Below are 21,438 nucleotides of genomic sequence, written 5' to 3' on the forward strand. Positions count from 1 at the left end.
TTTAATATTTATGTTTATTCCATAACATCATGCTCAGTAACAACACTGAGTCTTCCCAAAGTAGCTGTTGCTCAGGGTCTGGCTGGGAGGTAGTAAGGGATTGCCTTTGCACCCACTCCTCCCAATCCCCCTTTCACTTTTTAAACTGCCTGTATCTCATCCCAAACTTAGTTCCTGTTTATACTCTTCTGACTCTTTCTCCTGTCCCACTGCAGGATGGGGACAAGTGAGCATCAGGTGGTTGCTTATTTGGCCAACCCAGCACAATACCGAGAAGTTAAATATACGTATCGATAAATAATTAATTTTTTTTTTTCCAACTGTGATTCAGTTAAAATGTGCCTTCCATTTGGAAGTCAGTCTTTTCATATCTGTTGTTGAAGTACTGAATATACATAAACACAATGGTGGAAGATATAAACATTGGAAGAGGTTGAAAATGTTCCCTTGCAAGGACTACAAACAAGCCAGAAAATCACCCAATAACAGAACACAGTATGTACATCTGGCTATGCCAGAGAATTACTTCTTACATGGTACAATTCTTTCACTCTAACTTTTGAATGCTTAAAAAAAAAATCAAAGCTCAGAACTGACATCATCAGTAGTTTATATGCACTAATACTCAGGAGATTATGGACTCCAATTCCCCTTCAAGTGATTATAGCTTGAATGACCATCTTGTTTAAACCAAGTGTAATAGCTTGATGAAGTGACGTTTTAATTTCTGAAGGGTTACTGAGCTTATTTATCCATCTGCATTTTTCAAATACAGCCTATCTTAATAATGGCACTCTTTCCACTTTCCAAGGCATACATTTCAATTCAGCATCTTAGGTTTCTGCTTTTAACCACTCTTTCCTAGTTTTTTCTTCTTTGATTTTTCAACATCATAACAGAAGTTGAATCCCAGTTTTGGGCTCTCCATTTTAAACTGTGTTGACAAAGCATTACGTCTATACTTCAGTGAATGTCTCAATGCCCAGTCACGCACACAGTAAGGCACCGGTCTGTTCACATGTGAAATAGGACTTCACAGAACAGCTCCTCTAAGAAAGAGGTAGGTTTTACCCAGAGGCACGCTCTGAAATAGACGAGCAATGGACACTCACAGGCAGACCACAATAAACTAATAAATCACTATATTTCTTCTCATACCTTGTAAGATCTGCTTGCTGGAACCAGTCATCCCTTCAAGAGAATGGTCATCTGTGAAGACAATGTTAATATTGGCATATTAACCTACACAACGACTCCCTCCAGTTGTATATTTAGTTATGGTCTTCCTTTCTGAAGTTTCTTACTCAGAGAAACTGCTCGCTATGACTAGATTTTGCTCTAGCAATGCAATAATCAAGTCTTAAAACATATTTTTAAAGAAAGCACCGCTTTGCACAATGATCTTTTATATAGAATATACACATACCAAAAATATATAAATAAAAAGACCAACATATATTTATTTAACAAAAAAGTAAGAAACAAAATCTTCCTAATACTTAGCAAAAGAAGCCTTCTCAAGAATACAAGCCATACATACAAGCAAAAAGAGTACTATCAACAAATATGCTAACAAGGAATATTTCCATCAAGAAAGCATTTACATGTTATATAAAACAAGACAGATAAGACAGAGAAAGTAAAATTAAGAATTAAGTCAAAAAAAATCCTCTCATTCAAGTAGATTAAGGCCTCTGTGGAACAAGTCAGAAAAAATCTCCTAAGAAAAAAACTGTCATAGGATAGCAAATGACTTCTAGTGAGGATATATAATAGTTTATGCAAGAATCAAATTGTTCTACTGAAGAAAGGTGGGGAGAATGTGGAGAGAGCAAGGACCACACGAGAGGGAAGTTAACAAAGCATCTTAATGTTGTCTGTTAATTTCCATCAAAAATTGAAATAAAGCACTTAATATTATTATTATTAAATTATTATATTGCTATTGCATACATACTCATATTTTGCTTGCACATAAAATTAAGGTGAATATTCAAAATATAAAGGTAAATTAAAACTTATAAAAACTAACACTGCATAGAGCACAAATAAAACAGCACTTAGCAAAACAAACCACAAAACAGGCACTGGCGTAGCTTCATTAAATATGAGGTGTGCTATTTCCTTGTTTGCTTACAACAACAAGCTGCCAGCATCTCTCTTCTGTTCAGAAAAATCAATAAATACCACATTTAAATATCCAAGTCAAGACATGGTCTATGACTTTAAGCACTTACCATGACAATAGTCCTGACCATGAGAGTGTCCATGGCTATGGCTGTGGTCATGACTGTGTCCATGTTTATGTTCGTGGCTGTGACCGTGACCTCTGTGACTGTGTCCATGGCTGAGACCACCATTAAACAGAGAATGGCTGTGTTCATGCCCTAGAAACAAATTAGTATAAATTTAAATGCCAAATAGAAGTATGCTTACATTTGTCTCTAAGCTACTTAAAACATATTCATCTTTTAGGTCACTTCAATGTGTGGCTTTAAATAAATTAGAATAAAATTAACACAGCTGTTTATATCTAAACCTGTGCTGTGTAGCCATGTGAAATACGTATCCGATTTGAAAAGTCAAGTATTTTTATACATTCCTACTTCTGAAACAAGTCGTGTTATTTTTAACACAACTCAGTACGTGCACAAAACTAGATACAAGCACATTAAAAACAGCTAAAGATTGGAAACTGGCTATTATTCACACATTAAAAATTAAAACTTAAATTGCTGCTTAAAGTCCATAGACTATTTTATACTATCAGTTTATATGTTAAGCTGAAATAGCTACAATTATTATTATTATTGGTGGAAAAAAAAAATGTTTACTGTATACAGTTAGGGAAATTCTGCATTTAAAGTTCAAAAGACCTTAAATTGAGAAGTACTTGAATCTTCATCCTATAACTAAAATTTGTTTCAGACATTTTGCTCATAAAGACCCTGCCTAACTACAGCCTAATTTTGTCCAGAAGATACTCTGCATCTCTCTTGCCATAAGGTGCAGTAGAATTCATGTTCCAGAATGCAGATCCTGGAGTTCCAGAGTTAATGGGTGGGAACTATGTGAGAATACACGAGTTACAGTAGTAACTAGGGCTGGCATTAAAATATGGACGTCAACACTGCAACAAGTCCCGTATATCCCGTATACATTTCAGGATTGCCACTAAAAAGACCTAAAAATGTAATCCCGGGGCTGTCACTGAAGGATAATAGGGTTCTGGAACACAGGGTTCTAAGGAAGTAAACAGTACTGAAAATTACAGATGTCCTACCAGAACCGTGGGAATGCCCATGACCTCCATGCTGAAAAACAAATATTCCTATAAGGTTTACAATGAATCCCAGTATAGAAACCGGAAGAAGTCTCTCATGATGCACATCAGGGGGCTCCAGTGCCCTCTAGGAAAAATCAAAAACAAAGAAGAAAAAACAAAAAGCAATGATGATGTTTTTACAGTCTTGTCACATTATTAAGGTAGCACAAAAGTGCTTAGACACAGGAGCACTCCCATACAAACAGGTATACAGAAAGACATAATTAAGAATTACTCAGGACTTCCAATTTCTGAGATGGTGCACAGACTAATTCTTATTGTCTGAAGTTGAAGTTTTATAAATAAAGTTGTGCTGAGAATATTTTAATATACTTTCAATCTAGCTAGCATTGACTGTACGATTTCATTCTCCTGTGGGATTCAGCTCTAGAACATGCAAAAGCATTTTAACATTACACAGATTGCCCGAATAACATAAACAATTTCCAGGAGTCTAAAAAGCTTTTTCCTTCTCCTTTGGAGAGTGGGGATAAGGGGAATGAAACAACAGATGAGAACAAATTGTGGTTTTGTTTGTTTTTAAACTTTAAAATCTATATTCAAAAAGCTTTAGAAAAAAACAAACAAACAAACAAAAAAAACAACACATAGGACTGTCCTGGTTTCAGTTAGGACAGAGTTAATTTTCTTCCTAGTAGCTGGTAGAATGCTATGTTTTGGCTTAGGATGAGAAGAGTGCTGATAACACCCCGATGTTTTAATTACTGCAGAGCAGTGCTTACACCAAGCCAAGGACGTCTCAGCTTCTTGCTCTGTCCTGCCAGCGGGCAGGCTGGGGGTGCAGTAAGAGCTGGGAGGGGACAGACCCAGGACAGGTGATCCAAACTGGCCACAGGGGTATTCCATCCCATATGGGGTCATGCTGAACAATAGATAGGGGTGGCTAGCTGGGGGAGGGGGACCGGACTGCTCAGGGTTAGGCTGGGCATCAGTCAGCGGGTGGTGAGCAATTGCATTGTGCATCACTTGTTTGTACACATTATTAGTAGTAGTACTATTATCATCATTGTTGTTATTATTATTATTATTGTTATTTTCCCGTCTTAATAAACTGTCTTTATCTCAACTCACGGGCTATACTTTCCCGTTTCTCTCTCCCATCCCAGAGAGGGAGGGGGGAGGGTGAACAAACGGCTGTGTGGTGGTGTTTAGCTGCCGGCTGGGTTAAACCACAACAAGGACTAACACAATTTGCATCTGAAGCTAAGTGCTGAAGGATGTAAACTGCTACTGAAAGGAGAGAAAAATGTTCAACATCCATCCACAGGGATGAAAGGTACAGGCAACAGAAAAACAATGAAACTTTCAGCAGATGAAAAATTTTGAAGTGACAGGGAGAAAAGGGGTCATCATCACAAAAAAAAAAAAAGAGGAGTACTTGCATGGGAGCTAAGACCAGCAGGAAGGCAATAATGTTTCAACATCACCACTGGAAGGGTAAAGAGTATTATTCAATTTTTCTAGTAAGCTTTGCTGCTGCTTGTAGATTTGGACTCAACTTTTCCCAATATTTTAGGAAAATTCAGCCCTGTTTGTACTGCTTTTGAAGTATTTACAGGATCATTTATGTAGAGGAAATGTTCCTGACAACTTTTCACAATTCTCTATTAATTCAAAAAATAAAAAAATAAAAAGGAATTTATTCTGAACTAGAAATAACTAAATAAATAAGGCATCTCATTAATAAGTAAAACTTCATGCAAGCTGATCAGAATCAGTTATCAACTTTACTTTTATTAATATCACACACTTTAGTGCAGACAATTGATATCTAAATTTTAATCTCAAAATTATCAGCTGAATCATTTTATTAAAAAAAATCCAGAAGTGTCCTTATAAGAACTCAAACTATCACCACTTGACATTTGTATCAGACGTGAAGATTTGGAAAATAATGCTCTTTCTTTGATGAGTTATCCAAACTTCTTCACAGAATGTATTTCCATTTCTTATGATTAACTTCTCTACTCTGTATGACAATCTTTGGCCTTTCATTCTTGTCTTCATCTGGCCTTTAACAATGAAAAATACGGATCTGTCTAGATATACTATACACAGGTTGAAAAAGGACAGTGTCAAGATGACAGAACCTTTACACATCATCAAAACACTATTTAAGAAGCTAGTACTGATACACTGGGTTTATGTCACAAAACAGCAATTTCAGATGGCCCAAAACACTGTTCAGCTCCCACATCTTTAAGGGGTGATTTCAGTAATTTTATCCCCATTAAATACACTCTACACATAGAAATTTGTATCAAATAGAAAAGTGAAAATTGATAGAGTAGTTTGCATCATTACATACCTCAACACCTTCAGAAAATATAAAGAATGCTGTGAAGATGAGGAATAAACCGTTTACAAAGCCAGCAAGTACTTCTGCTCGGACGTATCTGCAAGAAACAACAAAGCAACAGCAGTTATGACTACCTCCATTTAAATGTTGAAAATGAAAAGTGAAACTTAAAAACTGGAGTACAAATTTCTAGTTCTCAAACAATTGAATTGCACAGGGAATTTCCAAATGAGGACAGAGTATATAAGCTACAGATAATTACATGAAATTCCTTATTTTCTATGTTGACAGAAATTTCACCATTACAACAAACTTTTACTCAACTTCCACAGGTATTTTAAAACACAGCAACTCTGAGATCACTTGGAACGTAACAGTAATAAAACAATGAAGCGATAAGTGGAGCAAGTGAAAGCAAAGCAGGTACAGAGAATTGAGCAAGACAGTAACTCACAACAACCCCAACCCTTAGCCCACCAGTCTAACTTAAGTATTCTACTTAGGTCCACAGCCCCAACAGCAAAATCAGCCAGAGCTTGCCTCTGCAGCCATTACCTGACCTGGATGAAAGAAAGCTTTTGATACTTCCCATTTAAGATAATCTGTACTGGAAGTTATGATATAAACGTATATCTGGAAACCATGATTACAACTTTTACTTAAACGTTTACTTAAGAATGTTGATATAAAGTTTTGTTTAATAACAAATTAGTCATACATTGATTTGTTTCCCCTTTAACAGGGGGGGTTTAGTAAAGGTCTTAACTAAAACAATTATTTCAGCTACTAAATTTCTCCAATGAAGAAAGAGCCAGGTTACATTAACATATAATTCCAGTGTAGGAAACACCAGACTTAATATATGGTGGCTGTACTCTAATAAATTGAACATAAGCTGTTTAAACACAGGGCAGTAATTAAGACAGAACCTGCCTTCGTTGCAGTTAGTTCATGGCAAAATCAATTCTTCCTAAGCTGATTTCTAGGTATACCAGAATTTCCACCTTAATTAAAGAGTGTTTTGAGTCCCAAACCACACGGTCCATGCTTAGGCAAGACAGCTGAAGCTAAATGCTGACATTCAGGTCAGTAATGCTACGGGGAATGCAGCAACCTGTGTTACAGCTCATTTGCTGTTAATTAATTAGCATCACAGATGAACAATATTATATCACCAGTATTGTTTTACAGGGCACAGTGGAACCAAGTTCCCTTGACACAGAACCACTGCAGCAACTATATCCACGAAGGGCAGTGTGGGCTGACATTCCTCAGCCTAGAGGACAGCACAGCTGTTCCTGGCAGCTGTTAAGGGCAGCCACAGCCCTGGCAGACACCTGCTGAATGCTGCTGGTTCTGCAAGGCAGAGTTTATAATTTCAGTTTATAATCTCCAAAATCCCCTGTAATGTACCTCACTGCACCATGCAGGCAAACCCATGCTGTAGGTCATGATACACCGGTGCTGTACACGTGGCAAAGCACGGAAGCTTTTTGCTGCCTAACCTGTTTGCACTACTATTGTTGCAGAGCTCTTAGAAGTGAAACGTGCTCGCCAGAAGCAACACCTCTACATTTTTTCCTGTTTTAGGAAGGTGTCCATATTAAAGGTTTAAATAACTCACCCTAAAAAGCACGTTTTCAATATAACTTTTTCTTGTTCTGCAAAAAGAGGTTTTGTGTATACAGTGAAAAATTCCCACCTAGATATTTACCGAAGTACATTAGAGTAACAGCTTGAAGTCTCTTACCCATATGAGAAAGCATCATTTGACCTCCACTTCGAAATAACGGAAGCTGCTAATCCAGCCAATAGAGCAGTGCAGTCAAAAAACATATGAAAAGAATCTGATATTAAACCTAAACTGGAAAAGAACAGAAAAAACAAGTTATGCTGGGTATGAGAAAAAGAGAACATTCAGTCTTTTGCCTAGCAGAATACTCAGGCAGCCTCAGGCACGGCTCTGCTAGCACAAGGCAGAAACCCCCACCAGACGGCCATCGAAAGTCTGCTGCCAGAGCTGCTTCTGTCAGCCTCGTGAAGGTGCTTTGCAGGACTGCTTAGAGAAAAATCCTCCTAGCATCTGATGTCGGGGTGAGCGGTGTGGGAGGGTGTTCTGCTGACACAAACCAAAGCCCCTGCAGTAGACACACTCACAAATAACAAATATTTTGGAATTCTGTTTATCAATACCAAGTAATGGCAGCCATGGTGGACAAGCCAGGTTCATCCGTTTTCTCTGACAGAATTCCCCCACAAGGCACACAGCATTACTGTAACATAAAAAAAACTTTAAGTCTACCAAAGAACTCAACTTCTACTTTTTACCACCTCAAATTAGAAAATAGTTAAGAAAAAATCAATTTATGTTACATGCTTTCTAAAGATCTTGATCTATTTCACCCAGTCACAAAGCATTTTTCAACTCTTCCAGCAAATATTTATGATCTGTATGAAACTATTATAGAGTTTTGGATCACCAACTATATATATACACACAACACACAAGACTTATTTTCTTGATGCAAGTTCCCTTTGTCACAGCTCTACTGGTTGTACTTCCTGACAAAAGTTTCATAACCAGAAAGATGCTGTTCATCAGAACTGTTGTCATGGATATACCCACGGACTTCAGATATTCAGACCACAATAAAGATTTCAAAAGAAATCAACACAATGTCTCAGCAAAGCCTCAACCTAAACAACAGAAGTTTTGAATTAGAAGAAAATTTTCAAATAAATGCAGCTCATTAATGCTATTAATGATACAAATCCTTACAGCTGCCAGAAATACATGCCTTCAGTGCGTGGACAGTTCTCAGAATAGAAATTCACTTACATAGTGTGACCAAATATTTATATATATATACATATATATATATTAATATCAGGGACAAAACAGAAAACAGTCTGTTTTTCAAGTTGCATTAAAGATCTGGTATATCCTGGAGAGCTTGGTCTAACAGCTGATACAGAATATAGAAAAGTTTACCAAGAATTTAACTAGCATTAAATAAGTGCCAATTTCAAAATGCTCCATAGGATGAAGAGTTTCTGAGAATGATTATTTCCATTCATTTTGCTCTTGTAACAAGTCTGTTGATTCTCCAGTTAGCTTTTCAGGGTAGCTATGACATTTAGGTGCTTAGTACCTTCTCTAGGAAAAATCTTAATTTCTGAACATTGATGTGTTATCTTTTCAATTCTTTAGCTTTAATCCCCATCCACAGAAAAAGTTTAAGTCCATTTCTCTTTCAAGAAGGAAAATTGAAAAGAAAACACCACTGTGACTGAACTATTTTGACTAAAAGATTCACTTCACCTCCCAAATTCAGCCGGTCAACGGGTAACAACAGGCAATTAGCTGCTAAGGATCATCCCTAGTATGGACCAGAACCACCATAAGGTGCTTCTGCTACAAGCCAAAAAATCTTAAAGATATATCCACACTGACACGAAGGACAGACCACCAGCACAGCACATGGCTGAGATGTGCTATTTCAGCAAGTGTACAGAAGAAGGTAAGGCTCCTCCTCAGTAACTGTATCAGCAAATTTGGTAGCAAAGTGCACACATACAAGCTGTATTTAAATACTGGCCCCATATAAGTTTATGAAAGTAGTTTTTTACACATAGTCAAAAAAATGGGTTTAAAGATTTTGCTGTTGAGTATATATTATATGCAGTGTATGCGTAAGTTAACAGGAACTTTTCTGGTGAAGACTACCATTAACACCATCTACAAAAGCAATATTCCCAAATGCATTTTCCAATGTGATACTCTGGAAGAGTTTTCACACACACAGATAATTTTAATGTCTACAGCCAAAAAAAAAAAAAAAAAAAAAAAAAAAGATTCAGCCATGATAAACATTTGTAAAATTGAGCAATGTATGCCTGTGACAAAATAATTTAGGCCTGTAAAGACTGAGGTCTTCTATTTATAATTTTAGTTCACAGTCTTGGAATTTTTGACAATAGTGAAGTCTACTTCAGCACAGCAGTTTTCCCCTCTGGCATCTTATTTCAGAGCTAATGCTTTATCAGATACAAAGTGCTAAGAATTTTCCTTTGATGTTCATTCACACTGCAGCAACTTGACACTTCCTACAATTAGGGCAGGCTGAAAAACAGAGTTCCAGTACACATTCTACAGATCATATTCTCTTTTGCCTGAAATAAAAGAACTGCAACAAGTATTTTCCTTAAGTTCTTTTGACTGCTACATACCTGCTTCATGTTTACATCCATTTATGTAACACTATCAATGAGATCTGAGTTACTCCTACCTACTAAGCAACAGTAATCTTCATGGAAAGTTTGTTTTCCATTTTTTAAACTTTAAAGAATCACACTACCAAAGCATATTTTTAACTTATGAATGTATTTGTACCTAGCAACCACAAGCTGGTTATTGATGGTTCCCTCCAAGTATGAAATTAATTTACTGAGTTTGCTACAGGTGTCTGCTTCTTCATTTTGCAAAGTTTAATGATAGCAATCATTTGCTCTTTTTGCTGGTGATCACCATACCTAACTGGAAGCAGTTAGACTGGAATGTGTCTGCACTGAAATCAAAGCAAACAACTACCTGTTCCAGCTGTGCTTTCAGGTAAATGCATTCAAGTTAATTTCAGTTCAAAAGTGATACAATGGTGTTAAAATAATGATGAGCCACAGCTTGTAAACCTTACCCATCCTTATATCCTTCCCTTATCAGCTGCAAGGTTTTGACCAGAAGATAAACATTTTGTTCTAGAAGCTGAAGGAAGCAGAGGCTGAAAGACCACTTGTTAAATGGTTTAGTTTAATGGCCAGTGCAGAGTTAAAATTTTGTGTGACTAACTCAGAAGTTTAGCATGCTGCTTTACCCTACAAAGGTCAAAGCAACTTATGAATTAAGTCAGTAGTTGTATCACTGTATGTTGTATATAAACAGGATTTGAAACTGCAAACAACAGTTGTCAAACTGGACTGAATTACCAATCATGAACAGGCTGTGCAAGTAGGCCTCAGTTTGCAGTGATTACGAAATGGCTTTTTTGTACAGTCCCTCAGGAAAGAGAAACGTCTAAGGACTAACTGCTACTGAAACAAAGACAAAACCACATCAGCTCTATAGCCAGAAACCATACAGCAGAAGATCATGGCAATGTGCTCAAACCTGCAAGAAGACCACAGGTGCAACACCAGCACAGCTGAGCTGCTTTCAGGACTGAAACTAACATCTCCGAGTGCACAGAGCCACGTGTATTTATCACCATGCGTCAGGACAGACTGTGTCTGCGACACATTTCACTACACGGCATAGACACGCTCAGTATTCGAGGTACAGCAATAAATGAGTCAGCTGCACAAAAGACAGGAAACTTGGTAAGAGTTATTTTAGTAATCTAGCAATCTGATTGCATCTGAGATTTCTTTTAACGACCTGTGAATTAAAGAGACAAAAAAGTGGGTGTGAAGTGAAGGTAAACAAGTGATCCAGTTAAGCAGTAGTAACATGGGGATGTATGCAAAACTTCCACCAGCAGCAGAACACGTCAACCAGAGCATGATCTAGCAGAACCCCTGTAGTCACACATACCGTGTCTAAGAGAGGACACTTCCACAGCTGATTTAGTAGCACAAATGCATGTGCAGTAAATATTTTAAAATAGTAGCAGACTTCACTTCAACTAACTAAGTTCTCATCTAGGAAAATCCGTGCTGTTGTCTGTCCTTCAAGAACATCGACATTCCAGACTATTTGTAAGAGGCTCATATAACTTAGATCCTGGTTTTGTGATTTAAGAAACAACTCAGCAACTCGGTAAACAAAACCTAAGAAGAATATAAGAAATAATCAAGAAGAAAAATGAAGACTGAAATATTTTAGAACTTAACAACAATTTCGGGGGCTGAAATCATAGATTTTATTTCAAAATATGAAAAGCCCAGTCCTGGCAACCTACTTACATTTGAATGGATAAAGGCGTATTTTTCAGAATCACGATCAAACAGAAAATCCATTGCCTATGGAAGCCAAGGGAAGAATCATCTGAACAATCACAGCAGTTTTTTTCAGTCTTACCGTCTCTGTCTCATTGACATCGTTAAGGACACTAGTGAGAACAGAATTCTAGATCACCTTCACCATGCTTCCAACAGCATCATGCACCCAAGACAGGTGCACTGGAATAAAGAGCTGCTCCAAGATGATACTGAAACCCCCTAGGTCTACATCTGAACCATTTAGAAAAAAAATCTTCCCATCTCCTGAACTATTCAGAAAAATACTCTTACTCAGACTACGCATACAATAGTCCACACACAATTTGCAGAAGTGAACCAACAAAGTCAAACTTAAGCACATCTGAGACAGTCTGCAGAGTGCCAAGAGAGTCTGTGCTCCAGACAGCGCTGGGTTCTCACTAGCATTACAGTAGCTGTTACTGTAAACAGTGTTAAGGACCTGATTGAACAATTTGAGAGAATTAGAAAAGTATGGTAAGTAGTAGGATGCAACTGTTTCCAAACAGACATTGCTCATTAGGACTCTTAATCAAGTGTCTGCGTAATCTGTGCCCATACTGCAGCTTTTGATAAGGATCTCTGAGTTCCACGCACAAGGACAAATTGCTGGGCTTAAGACATTCCCATGGCAGTCAACTGATGTGCGTATGGACTTGTAAATGTCACCATAGAGTAACACCTCTGTTGAGAACAAAGCACGTGATGAAGATGCCACGTTACCTGTTCTCTACCTGTAACGCCGCATGGCAGTTCCTTCACATGCCCCAATTATGTTTTACTACAGATTTTTTCAGCAGCAGTTTAACCAAGTCCCTGCCATGTTTTACACCTCTGCGGATGCACATGTCACTTTTCTATACCTGCAGGCTTTCGTTCTCGTTTCTCTCAGAGCCGGGACAGTCGGCGCGGTGCCGGTTATGCCACCCAGCACTTACAAGCTGCCATCCCCAGACGAAGGATCCCTGTGGCAAGCGGTCAGAGCCGCTGACAGGCGCCTGCGGAGCCGCCGCATCCCTCCGGGGGCCCTGGCGGAGCGGAGCCGAGCCCAGGCCGGGCCCGGCCGGCAGCAGACGTGGCAGCCCCAGCCCCCCCCACCCCCAGGGCGGTACCTGTTGCTCCAGATGCCGTAGAGCAGCTCCACGAAGGCGAAGGAGAGGTTGAGGCAGAGGAAGAAGAAGAGGTTGCGGGAGGTCCTGTCGGCCAGGATGGACCTGCGCGGGGACACGCGGCGCGTCACGGCGGGGGCCTCGGCCACGGCCCCGGCCTCACCCCCACCCCTCACCCCCTCGGCCCTCACCTGAACCAGCCCGACGCCTTCCGCAGCAGGTTGAGGCGCGGCGGCTTGTACTCGTCGTCCTTGATGGAGAGGGGCAGCATGGTGCGGGGCGGCGCGGGGCGGGCACGGGACGGGCACGGCGGGGCCGGGAGGGGGCCGGGAGGGGGCCGGCGGGGCCCGGCAGCGCGGCGCAGCGCTCCCCGCCCCTCCCCTCCCCTCCCCAGCCCCACTTCCGGCCCCAGCGCGCCTGCGCACCCCGCGCGCTGCCGGGGCTGGCGCCGCGGCCCGGGCCCTGCGGCGGGGCCTGGCGGGACGCAGCCGGGGGGGGCCGGGCCCCCTGTGTCCGGGTCAGTTCTGTCTAACGGCAGGGGTGAAGCGCCGCGCCTCGGCTCACGGCTCTCATTTCCCTCAGTCTGGGCTTGAAGAGGGGCTCGCTGCAGGCGGGGTATGTTTGCGGGCAGCGTCACGCTGCAGTTTCGTAACTTGGTTGGTCAAAGTGTAACGACTTCTAGCTGTAAGGGCTGCGTGTGAGGCGTTCCAGTGGTGTGACAGCATCGCCACAGCCTGCGGTGTGTAAGGATGCGATGAAACGCAGGTTTCAGTGCTGGGATAAACAACGCGTAAATTTCAACCTTAATCGTGCTTTTAAATTTTTACTGATTAATTGTCATAGTGGAATTGGTGAGTGCTGTCACGGCTGGGTTGCAGATGGGGGAAGAGCAGCTGAGGCTCACCCTTATATGAGGCTCACCCTTATATGAGACTCACCCTTATATGAGGCTCACCCTTATATGAGGCTCACCTTTACGAAATCACGTATGACCAAGCAGATACGGCCAAGATATGCTGGAGCTAAGAAGTGCTGAGCAGCTCCTGCTGCTCGTCCATCCTCTTTACCAATCAGGCATGACCTGAAACGAAGCAACCAAAACCAGTGATTAATTTCTGGAAACAGCTTCAGCGACTTCGCTAGCATCACAAAATAAGTCAGGGATAAAACTGGAACTCAGACTTACACAGCTTGCTTAGGCTACTGTCCGGCATCTTCTGCATGCTTCCTTTTCGTGCTTACACTTGTATTTGCCTTCCCTTCTCTACCTGACAGACCAGGTAGTTCAAAAACACCAGATGTGCCTCTGATGCAATTGGTAAGCTGTGTAAAGGAAAGTTTGAAGGGGATGAGCCTGAAAAGATCTGTTACTGCGACTACTTGCTTGACTATGGTAGCCAAATGATGCATTTTAGTGGTGATTGGTAAACTTTATAATGGACTGTGAGGTTCTGGAGACCTGCTTGCATCTCTGTCTGACCCTAAGGACAGAATACAGAGATGTTGCCATAGTGGGGGAGGAGTGCTGTGTTTTCTTTCTAAGCAATTGGTTTAATATAATAATTTGTTCCTGGAGATTTCATTGAAAGGCAGAGATAATTACTCAGCTGAGCAATAGCAAAAGGGATTGGATGATTGCCAAGAATGTGCACATAAATTGGTAATCAACAGGAATGTTAATTTACAGAAAGATGGTGGTAGCATGTGGGCTAACTGTTGATCTTCAGTTATAGACTCCTTTTACTCTCCATCAGATTCAAGGATCACAAACGACTGTCCTTCTGTAAAAACAACAGGGGAGAAAACAATCTTACCTGGCAACAATGAGGTAAGTTGAAGGGTTTTCTAGACTACGTAATTTATATTTGTATCTTCAAGCACAATATATGAGCTTTGGGGGGGGGGGTGGGAAAGATCAAAACTTCTGTGAAAAAACAGTCAGTCTGTCAAAAATTTTAATTGATGTGACTGTCCTGGATCATTCAATTTAACCGGAGTTTCCAGCTGAAAGCCTGGAACATACTAATGGAGTAACACCTGATACTTGTAGTTGAATAACTACTTAGCAGTAAGCTCAGATTCTTTATCTTTTATCCAATGCATACCCGTCTTGCTAGCAGAGAGAAGGAACAGATGTGGATCATGCATCATTTGAGGTGCAGCCCATGGAATGCAGTGATCGGTAGATCTCACTGAGGTTACAATTTATAAAGGTCTGGAGAATTGGGAATACTGCTTAAGAGGTGAAAATCAAGGCTGCCTTTGTAGGAGCTGCTTTGTAAGAGCTCCCACTTAGTTCCAAAAGCAGGAGGATCCAGAAACCCTTGCCTTAAATTAGGCTGACCCCCACACCCCAACCCTGCAGTTAGCTAACACACAGCACCTAGCCTCTGACGCCTCCAGTTTCTGCTGGATTCTGGATTTCAGAACAGCTGCTTCTGATGTTCCCACATCCCTACACTGCTTCATCTGGCATGGTTCTTTTGCCCTACCTGTGTGATAGCTTCAGTTAGTATCATCAGAACCGTATTTTCTACAGTCTGTGTACTTGAGGAGGCACCTTCTCGCCCTTTTGTTTCACAACTAAGGCAAGGCTCCTGCAGTGCTGGAAGTACAAATTTGTTGTCTAATTTCACCTGGATGAGTTTGGTGTGTAAATGTTCACTCAGAAACACTGTACTGAGAAAATAAGAGATGGTAACAATATAGAGTTAAAGAATTAACCTAAGTTAATTTTTGGAAAATGAGGAAAGTCAGAGTTAACCCAAAAAAGCAGAGGTGAAAAGCACATAAGCATCAGAAACAGAGTACCAGAAGTATCTGCTGTGATAGCTGAAATTAATTGCCTCAGGTCCTAAAATCCTCCTTACATATTCACTCATTTATTTACTTAAACAAAAGTTTGTTTAATGTTATGGGAGTTTTGCGCAAGCAAGGGAGGTAGCTGTACATGGGATTAATAACTTTTCCTTTCCTGTTACTTGTTTTAAAGGTGTTTGCACTTCTGTAAACTTCCAGGACGAGTTATGGGCATCCGCCTACTACGCTTCACTTCCGTGGTGATCATTGTCTTGCTTCTTGTGGCGGGTGCTTTAACAGCTTTGCTTCCCAATATCAAAGATGACAAAATGCCCAATTTGCGGAGGGAACCAAAAGCCCAGAGTCAGCCTACCTTGGATTCGTTTACTCTTATTATGCAGACATACAATAGAACTGACTTACTGCTAAAGCTTTTAAATCATTATCAAGCCATCCCCCATTTGCATAAAGTGATTGTTGTGTGGAACAACATTGGTGAGAAAGTACCAGAGGAAATGTGGAATTCCTTGGGTCCTCATCCTGTCCCTGTTGTCTTTAAAGTTCAAGCTGTAAATCGTATGAGGAACAGACTCCAGAATTTCCCCGAGCTGGAAACAAAAGGTAATCAGCAGTTCATATTACTGCTACTACTTTCATACTCAAAATCTGTATTCTGAAGAGAGATGGTTTGAGTTACACGATGTAATGAATCCATGGAACTGTTGGGCCACTTAACGCAATGTAGGTAATAGGGAAGGACCCTGTATTATACTATTAGATGCCCATCACCACCAGAAGCAGCAGGCTAGAAGTTGTCAATTAAGAGTAAGAAGAATAAAAAAAGATGTCAAATGCATCTCATAGGCCTTTGCAACTTCGTTCTCCATTTGCTTTGTCTAGCAAACGTAGGGAGTTCGCTGAAAGTCATAGTGCACATATTTGTGGAGTCTCTGCGTTAATTTGGTCTTAAGCTATCTGATAAGACTTGTTTTAATTCATGATTTTAAGACAAAGTTCTCAAGCATGCTCTGCTCTTCAGAGAAACTCCCCTCCCTAACTGTCCAGCTTTCTATCTCAAGTCACACATACTTTTTAATAATATTTTCCCAAGTCCTTGGCTATTCATCTAAATATTCTTCCTAAGCTCTTTCCAGGAGAAGCACAACAATAAGTCCTGTTTGTTTCAAGTGGAAAAAAAACACAAATGTTGCATTACAGACCTGATCTTACTCATGATTAGTAAAGGTAATTCTATTTACTGCCCCCTTACTAACATGCCTTGCTACTCAAACCATGAATTACAGGCAGACACTAGAAACTTCAGCTTCCCTAGCGTGTGTGTTTGTTTGTTTGTTTTACTGTGATAGGATTGTGCTGAATGTAAAAAATAGCAGCCTTAATGCATCTGGAGTTCTGATATAATTTTTCATTATTTTCTGATAATGAAATTTTCTGATAATTTTCTTTTCCATTTTCTAATAGCCTTTTGCCTAAAATTTAAGGCAAAGATTTTTCGATCATTGCATTGGCATCATTCAATATGATTTATTAGGCTTGCTTACTCAAACTTGGAAGTAGCGAGGAGATGGGTAAAATTTCACACTCAAGAATGGTATAAGGAATTTTAAGTATATGAGATTTAATTCTTTTTAGTTGTATTTTACACAAGGTTAGTAGAATCTGAAGTTGCATTGTGAAACACTCCCAAGTTTTCCAACAATGATCTGTCTAGCTGTACTACAGATGATCAGAGGTTCCTGAATTCTGTTGTAGGATGGCAAATACTCTAAAATTTAGGTTTTCATCCAGTTATTACAGAGCTGCAGCCTTGCTTCAGCTTTGAAATCTAAGTAAGTTTTCAGAATTTGCTTTCAAGGAGTTACAATACAGGTCTGCAACTTAGCTAAATGGTTGTAGAAGGTTCACAGCTAACTTGTCAAATTCTGTACTGCATACTGTGCCCATGTATTTTAATCCTTTGCTAAGTTAAAAATTTGTTGTTTTTTTCCTTCCTTCAGCTGTTTTAATGATGGATGACGATACACTAGTCAGTGCTCATGACCTTGCTTTTGCCTTTTCTGTTTGGCAGGTAATGTTTTGCTCCTTGGCAGGCAGTATTTATGAGTTACTAATGAGACTAATGGTTTTAATTAGAGTAATACTATATCACAGTGTTCTACCATTGTTTTTCTAGCTGTAAAATTAGATTTTAAAAGAATTGAAACATTGAGTAATAGAAATTGCCAAACTGTTCCTCAATATTAGTTATACCTGTAGTTTGTAACTTTCAGATTTTTAACTCTTCTTGTACATGAACACAGAAGTTGCCAATTGCTGAATTTATTTAAATTGTTAGTAGGCTGCAAAACAAAAAAAGAGAGGCTTTGGTTTTTCTGTATATCTACGAGATTGTCTGTAAAATTTGATTTTGTGCCAAATTTACGGCTGCAAATTGAGAACAGATGTTTGTTAGCGATATGTGATATGGAATGAGGCATATTGGGTTAAGTTTGCAAAACTGTATTTAAGCACAGCATTTCTGTAGATCAAAGGAGCATATGCCAACAGCTGTGTTCGCTGTATTTACTGGCAGTAATCTTATGCTCCTCTCATTAAAAAAAAGAAAAAGCATAAGTTTTTGTGGAAGATGTATAACATTTTTATCTCACAGTGTTGCCTTCATTTTAATTTTTTTTTAATTTATTTTTTACTTTCAGCAATTTCCAGAGCATATAGTGGGATTTGTTCCTAGAAAGCACATTTCTACTCCTTCAGGTGTGTACAGTTACGGCAGCTTTGAATTGCAGAACCCTGGATTTGGAAATGGAGATCAGTATTCTATGGTTCTTATTGGTGCGGCATTTTTTCATAGTGGGTATTTAGAAGACTTTCAAAGACAGCCAGAAGCTGTTTATGCCTTAATAGATGAAACTCAAAATTGTGATGATATTGCCATGAATTTTCTGGTAGCAAGGCATACAGGGAAGCCTTCGGGAGTGTTTGTGAAGCCTGTTGATATAAGAAATTTAGAAAAAGACACTAACAGCGGCTACTCCGGAATGTGGCACCGAGCAGAGCATTTGTTACAGAGATCTTACTGTGTAAATAAACTGGTAAATATTTATGATGGCATGCCTTTAAAATACTCTAATATCATGATTTCTCAGTTTGGCTTTCCTAACTATGCCAATCACAAAAATAAAATGTAAGCCAATGAATTTAAGGGGTTAGATGTTAAATAATCCTCAGTGAATTGTACTGAATGCAAGGAGAGAAGATGTAATTACTGCATCTTGGCCATCCTTAATTGTAGCCTCCAAATTTTTTCCATACAGCTTTTAATTTTTTATTTTTTTTTGTCCCCCTTTCTTATTAACCACCCAAGGAAATTTTTTGAGAAAACTTTAAAAATAAATACTAATGTTCAGTTATAATAAAATTATCCTCTTTCTGTCACTTGAAAAGCATTTACAATTAGGCCAGTTCTCCAGAAACATGCAGACAAAAATGCACTCCTACCCTTAATGTTCATGATTTATTTATTTTTTTAACATACTTATCTAGTCAAATGAGGTTTAGGAATATTTTTGATAGTTACATGTTTAGATGCTTCCTTTCCCTCTCCTCCTCCTCCAAACAGTTCCCAGTGAAACTATAGAAGGGCTGGAGCAAACGGCTGGCAAAGCTCCTGTACAAAATCCTTTCGAACGTTGTATATAAGCTATTACTCTGTATTCTGAGATGTTTCTGAAGCTGCTATGAAAGCAAACCAGAAGAAGAGTACCCCACCTTAATCTGAGATAGTCCTAAAACCATTGCCTACAATAACTGCTCCTGCTGAGATAGTGGAAAAATGGTCTCTGTGATATGGCTTTTTTTCCTGTTAATAATTTGCATAGAGTTGCTGAAATACTGCAAACAGTTGAAAGGTAAAACCTAGCAGTAGGAAATGTACAAAGACATGAATAAATAAAATACAAAAATTATATATGCAGGGAAGCAAAAGAAAACAATGAGATTGTCTTATTAATACTCTCTTGAGTGCTTATTTTTTTGTTATATTGCATGTGCATTGTTACAAAAATGTTCCCAAGAAAATTCTCACTTAAAAAAAAATAATAATATTTACAGTTCTTGATGAGAGGAAGCTGTTCTACATTTATTCCAGAGTGTACATTTTATGATAGTACAGGTCTGTTTTTTTTTTTTTTTTTTTTTTTTTTTTTTAACTACTCTTTCAAGTGAATGTTTACTCTTTGGTTCCTTTCATCTCTGTTTTGGTAGCTCCAGCAACCAAATTAAAATGTACAATGAGTGGGTAAAACACTATAAAAAAAAAAAAAAGTGTTCTAAAGTACAGTGATGTGGCAGGGATGGACTGTTACCGGTCTCTGAATTATGTGGCCTCAGGCAAGAAACAGCTATTATTAATAGCTTTTGTTATACTGGGACTCTAGTTTTGGAAATATTATGTTAACATAGGATAAACCTGTTTTCAGTTAGCTGCTCAGCTGAACAAAAGCAATGTTTGAAAAATGTAACAAGTTCTTTACAGCTGATTCTGAACACAGAGTCTGGGTTTCTCTGGGAGGAGCGGAGGACTCTTGTCTTGTTCTGTCTGTCAAAGGATTTGTTTTATGGTCAGTGAAGTCTTCCTAGTATTTTTTGTAAGTTTTAAGGGGTGAAATCTTAATATGGCAATGTAAAATCTGTTTAATTTTCTTGTAATAGTGAAAAGTAAACTTTAATTACTGTGCTGTAGTGAGAAGTAGTATCCAAATAGATCTATGACCTTTCCAGAAATGCAACTTTCATAGAGGTAGCTTACTGCATTTCATTTACTTAATTGTTCATCTGTAATTTCTGTTCTGTGCAGTATTAACTGAAATTGTGAAGAGTCACAGATACTGTTTACCTTACTCTTAAAATGTAAAGTGAACTGTCAGCTGAGCCAAATCTTAATATTGGGTTCTTTGTTGGGAAGAAGGGGTTGGTTTAGAGCTTTTTTATTTTTAGCTCTTTATCAGTGAAGGAATTAATCGAACAAGCTTTTATTATACTTGTAAATTTAATTTGTACCATTGTCAAATAAAAAATATAAACAGATTTGTTATGTATTTATTTTCACATTATTGACCAAGTTTTCATTGTTAAATGTCTAAAGTAAGCTCACAGTTTCAATACAGATGAGCAGTACCAATTCTTTTAAAATACCCTAGGTATTTGTTGACGCATACTTTCACTTAATTTAGGTAAAGTTCACATAAAGGGGTAAAAAAGGCATAATAAAACCAGAGCAGTAAGCAGTTAGTCTTAAAAAAGCAAATTCAAAGATTGGACTTCAAGTTTAGCCGTAACTCATTTTGTTAGGAACCAAAGGGGTTTTGTTTTTAACTTGTTTGTTGGTAACTACACATAATGCATTTGTCCTTCAATGGTTATAAAAGTGCCTTGGAAGTCTTTGCTCAAATATATTACTGAACATTTAATTTATATTCTAACAAAATAATCTGTATTTGATAAGTTCTTCTAGGAGATTATCTAGATGTCACTTGGAAATATCTTGGAGTCTAAACAGATTCATCACCATCTCTGAATTTTCTGTAGAAATTTGTGTTTATGCAATATAGATTTTTTTTTAAATGGCATCTTAAGATACATATTTAAGAAATACTTGTAAAAAAAAACATTTTTAATTTAAGGAGAAGTTGGTTTCTTAAAATTACATTTTTAAAACAGGATATAGTCCTAAAATTATATGAGAGGACTACAAAAAAATTGCTGCTTTACCTACAGTTAAAATAAAGGCCACAAGATGTCACTGTCACCTTGATACTTTATATCAAACATTAAAGATAGTAATTGGAATAATT

General features: G+C 38.6%; 2 protein-coding genes across 5 annotated transcripts in view; one reads left to right on the forward strand and one right to left on the reverse strand.

Annotated features, from left to right (window-relative positions):
- SLC30A7 (solute carrier family 30 member 7) overlaps positions 1 to 13,085 on the reverse strand; it is a 29,834-nt gene extending 16,749 nt beyond the window's left edge. The window contains exons 1-7 of the mRNA XM_084290910.1: positions 12,958 to 13,085; positions 12,770 to 12,871; positions 7,396 to 7,509; positions 5,655 to 5,742; positions 3,284 to 3,410; positions 2,238 to 2,387; positions 1,159 to 1,209 (exon numbers count right to left, since the gene is read on the reverse strand). Of these exons, the coding sequence (XP_084147036.1) occupies positions 1,159 to 1,209; positions 2,238 to 2,387; positions 3,284 to 3,410; positions 5,655 to 5,742; positions 7,396 to 7,509; positions 12,770 to 12,871; positions 12,958 to 13,037 (712 nt within the window). The 5' untranslated portion in view covers positions 13,038 to 13,085. The remainder of the gene's footprint in view (positions 1 to 1,158; positions 1,210 to 2,237; positions 2,388 to 3,283; positions 3,411 to 5,654; positions 5,743 to 7,395; positions 7,510 to 12,769; positions 12,872 to 12,957) is intronic.
- Positions 13,086 to 13,182: 97 nt separating this feature from the next.
- Positions 13,183 to 20,671, forward strand: EXTL2 (exostosin like glycosyltransferase 2). 4 transcript variants are annotated; one of them, XR_014618685.1, is made up of 6 exons: positions 13,183 to 13,381; positions 14,521 to 14,594; positions 15,759 to 16,186; positions 16,710 to 16,810; positions 17,584 to 17,654; positions 18,283 to 18,349. XR_014618685.1 is itself a non-coding variant. In XM_084291529.1 (5 exons), the coding sequence occupies exons 2-5, from the start codon at positions 14,590 to 14,592 to the stop codon at positions 18,772 to 18,774; spliced, it is 996 nt and encodes a 331-aa protein (XP_084147655.1). In that variant the 5' UTR covers positions 13,183 to 13,381; positions 14,500 to 14,589; the 3' UTR covers positions 18,775 to 20,671. The 4 variants fall into 4 exon arrangements, 2 of the variants coding, with proteins under 2 accessions (XP_084147655.1, XP_084147654.1); XR_014618686.1 differs by lacking the exon at positions 18,283 to 18,349 and having other exon boundaries at positions 16,720 to 16,810; positions 17,584 to 17,643; XM_084291529.1 differs by lacking the exon at positions 16,710 to 16,810 and having other exon boundaries at positions 14,500 to 14,594; positions 18,283 to 20,671.
- Positions 20,672 to 21,438: the final 767 nt, after the last annotated feature.

The sequence above is a fragment of the Netta rufina genome, assembly GCF_964035555.1.
Source record: "Netta rufina genome assembly, chromosome: 8".
In the NCBI taxonomy this organism is placed as follows: Eukaryota; Metazoa; Chordata; class Aves; order Anseriformes; family Anatidae; genus Netta; species Netta rufina.